The sequence below is a fragment of the Hippocampus guttulatus genome, chromosome 11 (genome assembly GCF_054856545.1).
Source record: "Hippocampus guttulatus isolate MCC_2025c chromosome 11, RoL_Hgut_1.0, whole genome shotgun sequence".
In the NCBI taxonomy this organism is placed as follows: Eukaryota; Metazoa; Chordata; class Actinopteri; order Syngnathiformes; family Syngnathidae; genus Hippocampus; species Hippocampus guttulatus.
Genome location: NC_141271.1, coordinates 9624344 through 9643176, shown reverse-complemented (window position 1 = coordinate 9643176; position 18833 = coordinate 9624344). Strand labels below are relative to the sequence as shown.

Genomic DNA, 18833 nt, shown 5'->3' with positions numbered 1-18833 from the left:
TATTATAATAAAAAAATAAAGAGTACAATAAGATCTGAAAGGACACTTTGATCCTCTCCTCTTTCATCTATAAGTGCTTCAGACAACAAAGTGTATGCAGAAAATTGGTGAAGATTGCACGACTGTCTGTGTCCTATGTGTTGTGTTGTGTTATTTTTGTTATTTTGACTTCAAAATGGCGTCGCGAGAGTGGCTGCCTTTCCAGCAGCTCCTATATTTTGTTGTTCTACTTCTTTCTTTCATAACTTTGCTGCTGTGAATTGGGAATTTCTCCATTGCGAGACTAATAAAGGTTTTCTTATCTTAAAATGTTCTGGTCCGACAATTTACTGGGAAAAAAAAAAGTTGAAAATAAAAGCTGAGGAAGTAGTTTGCCCATATGTGCCTGTGCCGTGTCATCAAAGAAAGGGTGTGTGTTTCAAGTTTATCGGCATGCATTCACGCCATATGGAAAGCAATGATAGAACCTTCCGATACACCATTGCTACCGTCTTACTAATGAGGGCTGCCCATAAATCATTCATCTCTACACTGAAGAGCAAACATGTTCATGGACGTTGTCAATTACTGGACACGGGTAAGCAATATGTTCTATCTGTGAGCTAGGCAAACTACCATGGAGACAAATCCCAGTCATCAGCGATGTTGACCCCCACATAACCCCTGTTTTTCCTCTTCGGTTTTTAATCAGCGTAGCAGCTGTCTCAGCTCCCAAAGTGGGCTTTCATTTATGACAAGTCTTCTCCTCATTTCAGGCCTATGATATTCTATCTGGGCCACGATGAGCTACACCATACACTTTAATGACTAATTCACTCCTTTGGCTGATGTTCTAAAATAGAACACACACGGGCGCATGCAGCGGAGGAGATAGAAATCACTTGAAATGTTGCAGCATCTGACAGGACTATCCTTGAGGAGGGGGAAAAAAATGCAAAACATCAGAAGGTGTCACATGCTTTTGTTTCGAGAGTGAGAGAGTACGCCATGTCGAGACAGGCAGAAGCTGTATGAATGTATGTATGCGGGGTGCTGCTACTCTGGGGAATATTTTTCCCAACGTCTTTGATCACTTTTCAGCTTTGAAGTAAGTCTCAGTGAAGGCAGAAATAAGCTAAGCAGAAGTCACGGAAAGTTCACGCCGCAACTAGGACTCGCAAAATCGGCAATTTGCATAATTTATTCTTGAAACAATTAAAATGCAAAAAGATGGAGAGATCTCTAGGTGCCCAACAAACCCACCTCCCCGCTTGACAAGCCCAATTAAATACTCTTCACATTTGTTCTCAATTACAGCTCGAAGAGTGACAACATGAGAGTATCTAATGCTTATCAAGTGACGGATTTAAAGATAGCTGAATTCATGGAATTGAAACCGAATTCTTCAAAGTCGATACGCTCACAAGCCGCATTATTAGGTCCTCAATACCTTCTCAATCTAAAGATATTGTCAAAGGCTGCCTGTATTATAATCCTCAAATGTGATTGACACTGTCAGAGATTAATTTAACAACACAGCGTATATATTAACCTATTAAAAGTAACTTCAAACACTGGACGTAATCACATTAAAACAAACACCAGAGCCTCATACTAAACATGCTTTAAATGCTTTTTTTAATATGGAAATATTCCTTTTGAAACGAATGCCCTAATTAAAACCCAACCCTCAAATACAATATTTTTTTTCCACAATGTTTACTTGACCTCTGTTTAAACCTGATGCTGATTAGTACAAATCCCACATTGCTGACTTAAAAAAAAAAAAAAAAAGTGAATGTGCCTGTGGCACAAACAACATCACTGAAACGCCGGCAATTTGCATGCAAAAGAAACTGGATTGACGGCCATTGCATCATTCAGAATAAAAGAGGTGAAGGTATATAGCTGCACTTGAGAAAGATTTCAATGAATAACTTTTGTAAGACGCTACAGTACTGGATTTTTGTTCCACAAAAATGTTTGCATCACTTGCCTTCAAACTCAAACACTGCTTAGAACAATAAATGTTATTGATGTGACGGCAGCGACCTAATTTGCATTGGCCTTTAAAGCAGAACAAAGAATACAGGACAGCTGCCCAGGAGAAGTGATTTATTGTGCGGTGGTGTTATAGACTGGTGCTTTCCTTTGTACGTGGTCTACAAATTTTGTAATACCAGAAATGTCTGCAATGGTTTTCACTGAGCAGTAGTTCATAGGCGTCATGATTAAGTTGAAAATGTTGAAAAATGCTTCACTTTCATTTCACTCAATTTATGCATTTTAGCACACGGTGTGCTGTGAAATCTGTTTTATTGATACATTTGGATTCAAAAGCCTTTAAGACGTAAAGATGCTCTCACTTTGCGCTCTTATTTCTGTGGATGTTTCATTGATCCAAATGTGATGTATAAAGACACTCTGTTTCACCCACAGCACCTCCCCCCTCCCAAAAAAACAAAACAAAACCATCATCTGGCAGGGAATTTAATTCAGCTGGCATTTTATTACCTCATTTGGCATGCATTCCTCTGTTGCACTGTGACTCACATTTCTCTTTTGTTCCCATATACTTGCATGATCTATGCACGAACTTTATAGCATCGATCCATCATCTATATCCAATAATGGCATGCAGCAACCAGTATTACCCTGGTTTAAATTTATCGTAGGACAACGTGTGTGTGTGTGTATATATATATATATATATATATGTGTGTGTGTGTATACATATACATATGCACACATATATACAGTACATAAATATATATACATATACATACATACATATATATACACATACATACATATATTTGTTTGCGATCTGAGGAGTTGAATTGGCTGCCTTAAACCACGTACACTGAAATAAAAAAAAGCAGCTGTTGCATTTACTCAATTTGATTTCTTTTATTAAGTGTATATATGAAATAAAAATCATCTGGCTTTAGATACATGTTTTAAGGAGACTATACATTAACCTAAAAAATGTGACTGGATCCAGATGATTTGATTTCATGCAACCACTTGACGAAATAAAATTGAGTAAATTTTTTTCAGTGTACCCGTATATGGTTTAAGGCAGCCTTTGTTCAGTGTCCGGTAGTGCAAATCAAGCCATATTGAAAACAACTATTCTGTATTTTTAGTTGTGAGTTTTGAGGCCAAAGAAATAAAAATGCAGAGAAGGCTACGGCAAAACACATCCAAAGGGTTTAAAGTTCCATGACATGATGCAGCAGAACTATGTACTAATTTTATATTTGGTGTTTCGGCATTGTTGCCTTATTAAGTGCCGCCATACACGTTATCAGAATGCTTAACCGCCACTGTATAACACAAGGCAGCTGTCTATAACTACACTCAGGCTCTTGACGTTTTTGTCGAATGCAAACAGCCCGAGTGACTTAACGATGTTGTCTTTTAACGGCGGTGCTGTCTCTCTCGTCTATGATATTCTTCCAGCTATTTACATGGGCCATTACAGAAGCCGCATCAGAGTACCCGAGTTGGTACACTGAGCTGAATGACAAGTCAGGGGAAATACTGTACACACAATCAAAGAGCACTCAATTACATTCTTTGTCATCGCCGCAGAAGCAAATGCTAATGCAGTCACTGCAGAGACAACAAACAAAAAGCCTTGCATTCAAATTCTGTCATACTGCATGATTTGTATTCATGAAAGTAGGAGGGTAATTTCTAAAGCTCCACTAAATGACTGGTAATTTACAAATGTACCCATGTGTGATGACAAATATTCTCATTTAATAATGTTTGGAATGCTATGAATGGACAGGCGGAGAAAATCTGAGAGGAAATCAAAGAGTCAGGATAAAGAACGTCACTGGAAAACAGTGAGTGTGTTTATATGCGGCATGAAGAGGGTGGTTTTTCTGCTACCTGATAATATACAATTATCACCTCCTCTTTCTTTTTAATTAAGTCTGAAGGGCCACGGTTGTTGAACTGAGATGTTCCTTTGGAAAATGTCACGGTGTGAGTGTCCCTGCAGTGTGACCTGTAAGTAAACACCCTCCCCCACTTTGTTTGTTTTCCAGAAAGACGGTTCTTGTTTTCATTTTTTTTTTCCTTCAATATTTTCTGTTTTATGATTTTGGACTCTTTTATGTTGCTGTTCATTTTGCTGAAGGTTGCTTTGACATCTATATGGATGAGATGATGAACCTTTGTGTCACTCTACTGAGAGGATCTGCGTGTGTGTGTGTGAGAGAGAGAGGGGCACTTCTCATCAGGAGGTTTGACATATTGACAGATGTGTGACCTGACTGTCTACATGCTGTAAATCGGGGCTGTTTTCCAAATCTCTTTGGCATTTACGATATCGGTCAAGTGTTTGAGACACATTCTCATCTTACTAATTGAGAATGTGTGTCCAAACCAAAATTAGCACTGTACATTATGACATGTTCATGAACAGTGTTGTAATCAGAGATGAGGCTTATTGATCAAAATAGAATACAGACTGCAGGAGCTTGCTAGATATATATTTGAACGACTGTACATATAAGTAAAAATGCTTGCTTTAAAGATGCCATTAAAAACTACAAAGCCAGTGGTGGCCTCAAAACTTTTTGCACTGTACTCCAACAGCATGATTAAATGAGTCAATGATTAGTGTGGTCGTCATTTTTTTCACGCCACAGAAAACTTGCGGTGAAGTCTTTTGAAAGGACCTCACGGCCAGTCTTAGCGTGGCAATATCAAACAGCGAGAATATGAACGCATTCAGCACTCTACACAGTGCCAAGTTGAAATCAATGAATGAAGGCCGAACGGGGGGCAGAAATGTGTCATCATAAAATGCATCACAGTAGATGAAATGCTCTCCCCGTAGCATGTGTGTCCATCTGACATTCACATTCTTAATTGTAACCGCGATTAGACGAGTGGAGATTAAATGATAACGGGTAAGCCTTTAAAAAGGAAACGATTCTAAGTCGTTTTCAACCATTTTTCCTGCTCCTTTGCAGCAGAGCAATTCCTAAATGGCATTATCGTACATCAAAAGGAAGACATTTTTACAAAACACTGATCCAAGAGCAATGATACAGCGATCTACGTACGTTTGGAAATATCATACTTATAATATAGTGAATGTTTGCTTGTTCACAAACAGAAAATATCTTATTATTGCACACTTCATCAGATAGATTTATATCAGTTCAATTTCAACTGACACAGCTGTACTTTTGCGTCTTAGGCAGACAACAAGTAGTCCTTTTAAACACATCTTTGAAATATTGACACTTGTCTTCCTGCTCGAGTCTTGTCAGCCCTTCTTAAAAAGGCAGCAATGAACATGGCTTTCAATTCAGTTGCTGAGCTTGTGGAAAAACGGCGTCAGCTAACGTAAGCTTCCAAAATGCGTTGCTCATCGACTGACAGGAGATGGATAGAAGACATAGTACAGGGTACAGCGATTGACCTCTCTCTATTGTACACATATATTACAGAAAACAGATGGTGGAGATTCACCACATTACATGATCATCTGTACCATCAACAACACACGAGAGGTGCTTTTAACCCACAATGTGTTGACTGCAATGTTGCTTTTTGAAAACTGCAACCGGTGCCACATGATTAATCATAGAACACTGTAGAAGCACAATGGGTTAAACACATTTTACAAATGAGCACAAAGCATATCCCTATAGTGGCATTGCTTTCTAATTTGTTTTGCATCTGCACCAGCAAATTTGATACTCAATGATGGCAATGGACTGTGCAATACAAGACAGGGTAAGAAGAAATGAGGTGCTTCGGTATAATCCCAAAACAAATGTGTTATTTATTCGATCGTGATCCAGACCAGGATGTAGAATTGTAGTTTTTATCCAAGGTTTATTTATAATGATCTGCAACTGCACCACAACAAATGCAAGGTCATAAAATGGATGTTGCCAACTTTGACAAAAAAAAATCTAAAACTCTCAGTAGACTTTGATGAATGTGTCTCTCTTATGCCGCTGCATTGTGCCAGGGATAAACTAAAAATCATATTAGACAGCTGTGGTTCAAACTGCTACCAAGTCAGTGTGGATAACTTGCAACAGCAACGGAGCCCCTGCAGTGGCAGGCGGCGTCCACAGTACAGATGCCCGATCCCACCCACACACAGAAGCCCATTCAACCCAAGAGAAAACAAACATTGCAAATCCACAAGTCACGTCACAGACAATCCTTAAAATCCAAGTATAGAGTCATCGGACAGACAAGTAGATTAGATCGATCGATTGATCTGTATCTATCTGTCGATACCAGAAAACATCTTTACGGTGTACTATCAACCCTGCACAGGTCCAAAATGACATTAGCTGTCATGTTAACCTCGAGAAGCTAAGCAGCAAGTAATAAGATGGAGGCAGAAAAATGAAGGAAGGCAGTTCAGAAGCAGCGGAAGGCAGCAAGTTGTGAAACAAAAACAAACAAAAACTCTGGAGGTAAAGAATAATTGTTGAACTAGATAAAAAAAAAATCACACGTATCCATTGAACTAGATGTAGACTTGTTTTAAATATCGTATTAACAGGCTGGGTGAATATAGCCATCTGGTTAGGTCATTGATCCACACTATTCATCTATTTGTCAAAATTGCTGATGTCTCATAGAATTAAGTGTCTAAACACATTATGATACGCTATTGAGCACATTCATTCATCCATTCCCGATAACTGCTCGGTTTTATTAGGTTCACAGGTGTGCTGGAGTCAAGCCCACAACATATATGAATATTGTGAGTTTCCCCCCCCCCCCCCCCCCCATTCTTGAGCAATCGGCATTAGACAATCGCTAAATTTCATCAAATATCAATTTTCTGAGGAAGAACTTGTGTGCGTTCCCTTCACCCTGCAATTAATGCATATTTTTTTCTCCCTCTTTAATGGCTTCTTCTTACTTTAGCATGTTACTGCTTTCAGAAACTCCAACTCCCTCATCATGGTGAAAATTTTTCTTCCCATTCACGGGTTAATTGTTTTAATTTCCCCATCGCTATTAGTTCGAATCTCTACTAAGTACACACTACTCCACCCAACTCTACGCTACTCCACAACTCCGCCCATGCATCCCTCCCCCTCTACTTCTATCTGCAGCATGAACCTGGCTGATCCCTTACACCTGATCCTGAGTCAGAGGTTGCGTCAGACCCTTCTGCACTCTACGACGCAAAACAAACGTAAAGACTTATAAATACGTCATGGGTAGTCAGTCGTAGCGGGTTTTCTTGATGTATCTGTAAGTCATGGCGAGTAAGAGTAAACTTACCAATGCAGGAGCCGGCGATCTCCTCATACCCGACACTGCAAACACATCTTCCAAGGGGGACTAACCAGTCCCCATCAGCTCCACAGAAGAGCTTGGGCGTGTCCCTTTCTTCAGCATGGTCAATACATGCCCCCCTCACCTCCACCAATGAGGATGAGTCCACACGAGGCACCGTGTCTGGAAACGAGGCCAGGTTTCTCAATGTGAAAGGGCATTTCTTGTAGTAGACTCTCACTGAGACCAAAGCGATGCAGGCCCCAATGTCCTGGAATGCAAGATAAAAGCCATTCTTGGTCATGGGTCCCACCTCGCGCACCTCAGTGTTGAGCTTCAGAATGCGGTCTCCGAGATCCATCTGAGTGAAGCTTTCATCTGCGGCAATGGTGTCGATCTTAGTGTATTGAGCAGGTTTGAATTTTATGCCATGTGCCTCATCAGTCTCGTAATAAAAGAGGTTGAAGGTCTCCTTGCACGTGCCAGAAACCCAAGGGATGGAGTTGCAGTCGCGTAAGGTGAAGCGAAGCTCCACGTAGATTTTTTGGGCTGCTTGCCGAAAAATCCAGTTGGATCGAAGCCAGTTGTTCTGGTTGGGCTCCATCACGTTGCACACCTGAAAGGTATGAATGGGCCGATTGTGCTCATCCATCTCTGTGATGGCATCCCACTATGGAGGGAAAATAAGAGTTTTGGGTAGAAGAGAAGAAAACAACAATTTAAATAACATCAATTTAAATACACAACATCCTAATCTCATGTGGGGTTAAAATGTTGACACAAGTGTTCCTATGAGCCGATGAAATGTCTCCGATAGGTGAAAAAAACAAGTTCAGACCGCTGGGTAATATTTTCCTTTGTATATTGTCATTGTCAGCCGGAAACCTCTTATGTCAAAATTAATATTTTTCCACAAATGGATACTATTTGTCGGTGCTCTTGTGTTTTGTTTTGTTTTTTTCGACCAATTACTCATCAGCCTAAATTGTTGAAAATTGCTTGCTGTCTTTGACAATATAACATTCGCAGCACTAAAAACATCTTTTTTCTTTGGGACATGGGGTGGAGTGGTTCCTGAAAAGTAATGGTTTTGGAGATGCAAGGGTTCCCTTGAATATTCCCTTCATCAATCATCCAACAATAAGTTATTTTAACTGACTTTCTCTGGAGCTGCCAAAAGTTGCCCATGCACAAACTGGGTGATCATGTCACACAGTATGTATGATTAATTCCAACCTATGGGCTGTTTGTAATTTAACTGTTCTTTTACATCAAGTAGCCCAGAGCAGAGCTGTCAACTTAAGGTACTTGAGTCAGTACTCGGAAACAACCCAATTTGAAATTGGGCCAATAAAACTCATCTTATGAACAAATAGCTGAAAGCTTTAAATACACACAATGCATGTAACACAAAATATATGACATGGAACTCATCCATCACACGTATCGCTAGAATTTGGAAAATATTTTTCATCTGTCTTTTTGCTTTGCTGAGTCCCTCTAATTATGCAATTGGAAACAGATAAAGGAGCACATGATACAACATATTACGGTAAGCAGTTGATCCTGTCGCTGACCTGCACAATAATGTATACGTTTTCACTTGGCCAAATATTTTCAAATCCTTGGCATGATAACAGCTGTGCTAAGGGAGGAAATAAAAATTGTGTTCTCCAGCGGTTGCTGAAGGACAACAGAGCAAGCCAGTGAACCCCTTCCCCCCAAACTAAAAAGCAATGTAGCAATGTCAGACAGAGCCCTTAGCGACTCTCCCTTAGAATAGTTTATTATAGCGCATCATGACTAGGTCAGAGGGGGATTGAGGATATCATCTCGTATCTTATAAAACCCAAGTCATTCTTATTATTAGACAGCTGTCTTTAATAAAAAAGAAATTTGCTAGACAACATGGATTTCAGCCCTCTTTAACCTCTTTTCATCCGGCAAGTACTTCACATTAATGTTCTAGTAAAAAGTGTGACCTCCTAGGTATGTCAGAACATAAATTCATGTTAATATACAGCCCAGTATACATTGAAGTCTATTCATGAGCATGTCTAAAATAGCTCAGAACCTGTTTCCATATTTTTATATTCCTCATTACAGCATTAAAGTGTACATTGCTGGCTGAAATTGCCAGGATAGGCATAACGATGGTTTCTGTATGTGAATTTCACCTCATATACGCAACATGAACCCCCCCGTATTTAGACGAAATTCTGACCTTGCAAACATATATATGACCTTGGATTTTTAAGTGCAGTCCAAACTGAGGCTTACTGTTATCATTAATTGTCTTGTCTTTGGCCTCAAAAAAGCAGAATGACTGTAGATTGAAGATACCTCACCATATTTGGATTAGAAAAATCGAATTACCTTGCGACATGTTTTCCCTCCATCAGTTTCCCTCATCTATCTCATCCATCCCTCTTTTCCCATAACTTATGCGTGGACCGAAAGATTTCTTCACTTGGTCTTTTTATGTGCCATACATGTGTACCCACTGATGAGTGTCTGTGTGTGTGTGTGTGTGTGTGTGTATGTGTGTGTTGTGTGACTGTTACTGTGATTGAGATATTTTTATTCAGCGCGAGTCTCCCTCTGTGATGGCTAAAAACGTTCACTTTTAGAACGCGCACCTATGGAAACACACCCCCACACAGTAGGTACAGTAATAGGTGTAGGCAGATAAATGAAGAGTGTGCAATCATTGGGGAACTTGATGGCAGCTCTGTGAGTTTATGAGCAAAACAATAAGAATTAAGTGTGTGTGTGTGTGTGTGTGTGCGTGTGTGCGTGTGTGTGTGTGAGCTTGCAGGCAAACTCCAGAGTGGACTTTCAAGTTCACTGTGATATTTGGCTCTCATTTTCATTAGTTTTGGAGCATCATCATCACTGCAGGCATCACATTGGGCTGTACTTCATGTTACTCAGGTTCAAAAGAAAAGTAAGACTGAACAAAACATTTTGCAATACAGTTGAGGATCCCAACAAGCCTTTTAAACGTTTTTTTTCGTGAATAAATTTGATGATAAAGATCATAAGGGCCCATGACTGAGAGGGGCCCGAGGAAACAGTATGTTCGATTTGTAGCATTGGTGTGGAGGGGCTCACAGTAAGTTTTTGTCACGGGGTCACAATTCCCTGGTGGCATTCATGCGTGAATAGTTTCTATGTGGTAGATTGATGATCTGCTGTAGGTATGCGCATCTCTCACCCAACGTCAGCAGGGACAGACTCTCGTTTCCCTGTGACCTTATATACATGATAGGTGGTATTGATTAAATCCATTACTATGTAAAAAAGAGGATCCACCATACTTCTTTGTAATGTGCATCACAGACGAGATAGATTGAAATAATTTGTTGAAAATGTATTACTGTCGAGCGCCGAGATGTTCATGCATTGCTGAGGCCTGAGAATTTGTTATGTGCTCTTTTTAAATAAATGAATGGAAACAGTTTTTTAAAATCAGATTAATCGATTAATAAAAAAATCATCGACCTTACTAAAATAAGCATTAGCTCGAGCTCTCGTCTTATTCCAACAGAGTTGAACGCACTACAGCTGCATTTAAAAGGAATGAAACGAAACACTAATTGCTCGAGCTTGAAGTCGGCTGTGACCACACCCACCGCGGTGCAGCCCTCCCTCTTGCAGATCCATGGCGCCTGCTCTGTCAAACTATGATCATCGTGTCGAACAAATCTTCATGCAGAAATGTTCCACATGCGCGCTGAATTTATGCTGTTCACGAAAATAGATCCTTCTTTGTTTGCCAGACTTCTGGTTTTTCCTTTATTCTTTTTTAAAACTGAATTATTTTATAGCATCAAAAGACATTTTTGGACACCATAGAATACTGTAATTGCAGAGTAGGGTTCACACTCAAGCTGGCCCCTCGTTGGGCTTTGACTGTCTGATTTTGATCCACATCAGCAAAACACTGCAAATAAGAAATACAAAAATGAAGACGCTACGAAGCAAACATTCGTAATGGCAGCATAATGGTTATGTCTGATGTTTTAAATGTGAGGATGATATGACATTTAGGGATAGCGGTTATCAATACATCACTTTCTCTTTAGAGCACACCCATTCACCCACACACACACATGCACACAGGCGGTGTCCCACTACCTATTAACAGTACACCTCTAAATCAATAATGGCAAGTGAACAGCGGCGAGCAAATGAAATCCAAAAGACCCTGCGCTCCTCTCATTCCAACATCCATCACCGTAAATGGCTAGCCGGCAGGGTGGAGCCAGAAGAGCCATCAGTCATCGCTATGGTGATCTCAAGAGTGTTCTCACAAAAGTGACACCTGGTTGGTCAAGGCCTTAGCCATCCTCCAAAGGGCACTGAAGATAGAGTTCAGCCCATATTACCCTTTAAGGCCTGCTCAGGTTGAGCTGATAAGTGTGTTTTTTCTTTTTTTTCCCCTTTGGTGTATGGCACTGACAGTATTCCACATGAATAAACTGTGTTTTTTTTTTTAATCACTCCAACCATATTTTGATCGTGGTGTCAAATCTACAGAAATGAGGACCAAGAGCATTACAATTTTGTCAAGCATTATATACGGCTTATAAGAACATTACATTTATGATGTGCAATAAATATTCTCTCTAAAAGGAAACTTTTTTAGATGTGACCAATTCATCATTTTCTTTTTTTAAATTCTATTTAGAGGTTGTAGAAGCATTTGCGCTGCCTTGTGTTTATCGTATTAAACATAGTAAAGATCAGCTTATTGACCCGAGACCAAATGAATGGTTCTGTACTTTCTTCAAATCCTCAGTTGTCGGAGTTCTAAAAATATACAACAGCAAAATAAATAGTTTTAAAACAACAACAACTCCACTGAAGGTATACCCTCTTTAAGCAAATAGCCACAGTGCTCAGATATGAGCCAAGAGAAGAAACAGAAAAGGAGATATCTTTCAGGTTCCGAGTTAGCTTCACTATAAAATTTTGGGGCGATTTTTTTTTTTTTGGGGTTCTGTCCTTTTATGTTTTGGGTTGTTCCTGCCAACGGCATTTCGGTGTTGGGCTCTTGAGTAAAGATTGTTATTACTTGAACTGTATCCTGCGAGTGTCTCTTTGTCTGAGTCTTGGTTTCATGCAGGGACAACAGAGACAAGACAAAAAACAAACAAACAAACAGAAGGCTGATCACGACTGAGTATGTGTTACCAGCCGAGGGCAATGAGCAAGACCACCTATCAAGATGTTATTGATTGCTGCAAAGCAAAATATCCCCACTCAATATTAATTGGCCTTGCAGCTTCACATATGTAATTAAATTGCTGTGGCGTAAGATGGCAAAAGGGAGGTACCCTTTCAAAGTTACCATTGGCATTGACTTTGCTCGACAGAGATGATGCTTAATTAACCTTGTGTCTGTGTTGTACACTTGATTAAAACAAGTTTTCAGATTAAATAATTATACTTTTATATTATATAATACTATGTTGACTGCTACAATATCATCCAGAAAGCACCAAAAATATATTATAGCTTTGAGCAACCATATTATGGTTGAAAAAATAATAATTTAAAAAGAGAGGGGGGGGGGGGGGGGATGCTTACTGAGTTACTTTTTTTCAAGGGTGGCGTTTTAGATATCTGGGGCACCGAAAAAAGGATTTTACCAGACTACAGGGACAAAACAATCACAGATTAACAAATTATAACAGTTTCAATAGTCTGCCTTTCAGTTGAAATAAAATTCGTTCATTTCACATGTATAAAATGAAATACAGTACACTTTGGGGTTGTTGTCAAAGCCAAATCAGAACCAGTGCTGTGGGTCATCCAAGGAGTGTTACAAGACCACATCTGCTGCAGGTTGTTCCAGTGACATTACAGACCATGTAAAGTGTCAGAGATTTGTTTTTAAATACAATTGTCATGATTCGGATTTGTTTAGATTTTATTTGGGTTTGTTTCCTTGTGTGCGTTTTTTGTCATTTTCATTTTGTTTTCATCTTGTCACCGCCTTGGTCCATTGTCTTCTTCAATCAGCTCCCTCCACCCCTCTGTGTCTTGCTTGGATTGAGTTCCATGGGTTTTGTTAGTCTTTGTCAGATCGTTGTTGCTGTCACATTGTTTTGTTTCTCATGGAGGTGTGTTTTATTTCCTTTTGTTTTTGTGTTACTGTGAATTGTGTTCTATTGAGGACTTTTTTCGTGCTTTCGATTTAGTTTTTTTCCGGAGTACCCTTGTAGGTGTTTTTGTTCAAAAATGAACAAAATGCTCCCTGTTAGATGACAGCCAGTGCGAAACAGATATCTTCCAGCCACCGCAGGTTTTAAGTGGATATATTTTTGCAGTTCAAAATGTAGATATGCAAACGCATACTTGACAAAGTCGCATCCACTTTTCTAAGTTGTTGAAGTGATATTTGGTTGACAGTCTGCATGCTTTCATCACATTGAGTGGACATACAGCATTTAAGAGCAGAGAAAAAGGCTTGCCTTTTCACAATTTTGAAGCCTCTTGGTGATTTTTTAAAAATTACAATTTAACAGGGTTGTTGAATTCAGAACACATTTGTTTTCACTTGACAGGGACTTTACCATGACATCATGATCAGTGATCAAGTCTACTATGATGATTTGCATAGAAATTGACCATGGTTGAATTCATTGCATGAACTCTAAGTAATGGGTTGGCCAATGCCATCACAGTATGCATCACTGTAAGCCATTTAACAGAAACATGAGTTGCGCCACAGTGGGAGAATGATTTGTCAAACCAAAATTTCCCAAAACATCCACAAAAGTGAAAATGTCAGTACATTTAATTACACAACAATCCATTTAACTGAGCAGAATTTGTTCATGTAATAGTGTAGAAAGAAAAATAGTAATAAAATAGTCATACCGGCTTAATAGCCAGTAAACTGTTTTACGCTGAAAAAAAAACCTGGTTAACTCTAATACTTATCACCATTTTTGATCTCATTTGCCTAAATAGTGATGAGCCGTTCATCTTCACTCCAACTGAGTGACTCCTTATCTGCAGATACAAACAAGTAACCTTTCGCCCAGCCCAGTGTCAGCCCACCAGCAGCTTTGACAAAATATGCGTGGGAAAATGAAGAGCTCGTTGTTTTACATATCTATTTTTGCCAAAGATGCAGAGGCAAGAATGTCAATGTGTGCTTAGCATCCTCTGACTGATGTGAGATCAAAGTGATGGCTGCACAGTCGTGAAACACACACACACACACACACACACACACACACACACACTTGAGGTACAACTATAAAATTTCGATCAGACCGGGCCTCCCAAGTAGAGGAAAGCATGCAGCACGAACACATACATTCAAAACAGAACATTAATTAAAAGTTGAGTTATCCTTTTCTTATATTCCAAACAAAAAAAAAGGATCCGTGTATCTTATTAAAAGCTTGCTTGGGGCTTTTCGTGAATGTTAATGGTGTTGGCATTTACAGAAATAAGTAAAACTGATATGAGACGACTTCCCGGAGCAACTGCACGCGGCAGCAGACCTTTAAAAAGCGTTTATGTCCAGTAGATCTTCAAATCTGCACTTCTAACTCACAAGTGTAGTCAAACGCTCGAGTCAATGATGGAGACAACTTCAGCTTCCTCAAGTCTCGAAAAGGTCATTGCGTTCTCATTCTCTCTCGTTTCCTCTTGAACCTTAATCAGTTCAATTTAATTGGACACAAAATTATATTTATAGTTAAAGCTGTTCGACGGACTGGGCTGCGCACATTCTAAAATAATATACACTTCGATAAAGACGGTAAAACCTTGGTAGAGAAAAACAAACACATTCTTTTTGCATTTGTATCATTCCTTCCCTTCAAAGCACACATCAGCGTTTACTACCGTTTGATAACCCTATCTTGAAAGACGCAGTGCTTAGCGTGTATCGTTGTTTTAGGGTCAGCTCATTATGTACAGTATCTTCAGTGTGTGCTTGAGTACAGCGCTGCTTTGAAGTGACAACACAAACAAATCCACAGCGTACCGTCTTGGCATTTTCTCCACCTGCCACTCACTTGTGGAGAAAAAAGATGTCAGAGAGAAGGCGAGAGATGAAATGAAAACAAAGAAAGAAATGACATGGAGGTGCAGACAAAACAGGACAGCGAGTCAAAGATAAATAGGCAAAGACTGCAAGACTGTCAGGGTGAGAAAAGCCCAAGTGCTCGTTTGAGAAAATGATTACAAAAGAACAAACACTTCTAGAAGAGGATGTAATTGTAAAAAGGCTAAAAAGCTTTTAGAAGGGATTAGATGAAGTACTGGTTTTCCAGTTACAGTCAACAGTCCTTGGACTTCAATTTAAAGCAAAGGTCAAAAATGATACTAACGGAAAATAAAAACGGACGAAAAAACAATTCCGTCACAGGACCAAAGACTGTTAAGAAATATGAAGCAATTTCAGACGTCTTCTAAGACAGGGGTCCCCAACCGTCGGTCCGCGGACCGGATGGCGGTCCACGGGGCATTTGGTACCGGGCCGCACAATAAGAACTTACATTAATTCCGTTGTATTTATTTTGGAATACGAAAGATATTTTATTTTGAAAAATTCTCCGTTACATCCGTCTGTGTCACTCTTGACGCACGTCAAACCACGCTTCTCCGTCCTGTGACTGATTACGCTAAAAACAAAACACCGGAGCTTGCTAAATGAGTAAAATAAACTGCTGGAGATTGCAAATGACGGTGGCCTTAAAAGTACTTTCGAGACAACAACTCTGCCGGTGTTCTGGATTCAAGTCATGGCTGAATACTCTGAGATCGCCACTATAGCACTGTTGCTATTTCCGACATGCTACCCGTGTGGGGCGGGGGTTTTGTGCAGCAACGGCGACTAAAACAAAATTACGAAGTAGACTCGAAATAAAGCACACACTTCAGGTGTCATTGTCTCCTATTACCCCGAGATGGGACCGCCCGGTTTCAGAAAAATCAAGCTCGGGACTCACACTGATTCAGCATTGTGGTGATTTGACATTTTCATACACTTTGAATATCGTATTTTGAAAGCATTAAACATTACCATAGCGATCAGTGTGTCGGCCAGATTAGACACTCCTCGTGTTTATTATTATCTCTCGAAAACACCACAGTGTTCATGCAGCTCTTACCATATTATTTTGTAGTATTTATCCGCCACACCTTAAATGCCGGTCCGTGAAAATATTGTCTGACATAGAGGGCAAACAAGGTTGGGGATCCCTCGTCTGAGATATTTCTCATTAGATTTTGTCGTAGAGCAGTTAGGCAGAAGATCAACCTCTTGTTCTGTTTGTTTCTTTCAAGCTGCTTTGGAAATAACTGCCCCCACACCCTCCCACCACCCACCTCCCTCAGCGGTGCTTCAGTAAGTGTTTGAAACCAAGTAGAACCCGGTACATTGACCGATTGTACCAGCACAGACCATTTTTAAAATACGCTCAAGTGGATGTGATGTAGTAAATCAAATGCACTTGGCTCTAGGGATTCAAACTGTACTCACACCTCAATAAAAGCATAACAATGATATTATCGCACAGTGAAAAAAATTCCCATTGGAACAGAGCTACTTCTTCATCAATGATTTTTCAGTAAATCTGTAACACATTCTCTTTGGGCCAATGTCCTACACAGCCATTACATTTTATATAAACTGGTCAAATAGATTTATAATCATTTTCAACAAATGTGTGTTTTTTTTTCCTACGAAAAGGCATGCAGTGACGGGGAGGGAAAAAAAAAAATCTTTTTGATGTGTCTTTCAATGGCTCACTTGTGCCTGTCTGCCTTTCTGGTGAGGTGAAGAGAGACGTCTTTTCTGCCCAAAGCCTACTGACTCCAGTGTGCAGGAGCTAAACTAGCTTGACTGGAAATGAGCGCAGACAATATGGGATTGTCTGGTCTGTTCGATCAATTAGGCCAGAGGGAGCAGAAGATGCATAGCCAGAGAGCGCAAGTGGTAAAGCGCAGCTTTCAGCATCTTCTGACTATATAATATGTTAAGTGCATTTCAGAAAGCTTGCCAGACTAATCGTTCGACCCCAGTGAAATCGTATCCCTCTAACAGGCACCAAGGTCTGACCCCAAATACCCAGGCCCACTCTCTCTTATAGGGCAGGATCCAAAAGGACTGAGAGAAGCGAGGTGAGATGGAAACAAGATGTTTCCCTTTCCCATCACTGCACACAAAACATGTATGCGGAAGACATACTGTAATGTAAATATGTCAGTATTCTGCAAGCAACTCCATATCGTTTGGGAAAAGGACCCAATTTTTCTGTAACTGATAAGGCCTCAAGATGACCGACAAAACAAAAAAAAGATGAGCAAATGTGTGATTTAAAAAAAAAAAGAAAAGAAAATGAGAAAATGTAAACAATTAAATTCACTATCCAAATATGACGACGATTTAAACCAGGAATGGTCAACTTAAGGACCATGCCCTTCCTAAGCAGATGTATGACACAAATGCCATTTTATATATGGACAAAATACGTGTATACGTGCAAAAGATTTCCTCTTAATACATTTCATTTTTCAGACACTCTCAAAACAGTTGGGTTATTTCATTAACTCGATTTTTGGATCGTTTGTATTGGTCAAAATTCTGGGTTATTTTTTTTACAACGGTAACCAAATTGTTGGTTCAAATGAGACATTTTTTGGGTTCCGTGTTTGTAATGGTTTTGTTGGGTCAAAAATCAAACAATCAAGTCATCCTGTTCATATCTCTAGAAACACAGCACTGTGCTCAAGTCGACACTTTTGACATTTGGGTTTCTTCATTTATCACAGTTTTGCAAAGTATTCATTTTAATCTTTTGAAAATCGTCACTTTGCCTTGTCACTGTGTTTGGTGCGATTGCGGGAATCGTGAAAAAAAAGTTCAAAAGCCTCGTGATGGGAAGGGAATGTGAGCTTTTTTTTTCTCTGAGTAGATTGGCATATACATCTACTGCATATTTCTTTAAATTATATTAATTTTTACACATATTCATATATTTTTTGTTGACACCACGGTGGGAACTGAACAGCAGCAATTTACTGCACATTTTAGATTTCCTCAGACCCCTGCCATCTCCGAACAGAATACACTGTTGAGTGCTTAAGTAGGAGACTCTCACGTTAAATTCAGATAAGATTTAGAGAAGTTTGTGTGCATAATTAAATGTTACATATTTTATTTTGCACTTATTAATGTGTTTTCAAAGTTTGTATTGCGACTGGCTGGCAAGCAGTTCAGGGTGTACCCCGCCTACTGCCCAAAGACAGCTGGGATAGGCTCCAGCATACCCGCGACCCTTATAAAAAGAAGTGGATGGATGAATAAAGTCAAGGATGGCACAAAACTGCTGAACTGCTAATCCCCCACCTACCTCCCCCCAGCCCCAATATTTTTAATGTTTGGGATTTGTTTTCCCCGTTTCCTCCATGTTTTTCAAGAAGAAAAACGTATATTGAATGTTTATCTGTGATTTCTGGTAAAAAATAAAAAAGGGTCGTTAAAAACAACAAAAAAATAATGCTTTTTAATTTTTTTGTATTAATCTTGTTTGTGG

General features: G+C 39.6%; 1 protein-coding gene across 2 annotated transcripts in view; it reads right to left on the bottom strand.

Moving 5' to 3' along the window:
* Positions 1–18833, bottom strand: part of LOC147197996 (ephrin type-A receptor 6-like) — a 117018-nt gene that overhangs the window by 80593 nt on the left and 17592 nt on the right. For both annotated transcript variants that reach the window (XM_086124503.1, XM_086124506.1), the window contains exon 3: positions 7270–7933. In XM_086124503.1, coding sequence (XP_085980629.1) covers positions 7270–7933 — 664 coding nt within the window. The remainder of the gene's footprint in view (positions 1–7269; positions 7934–18833) is intronic.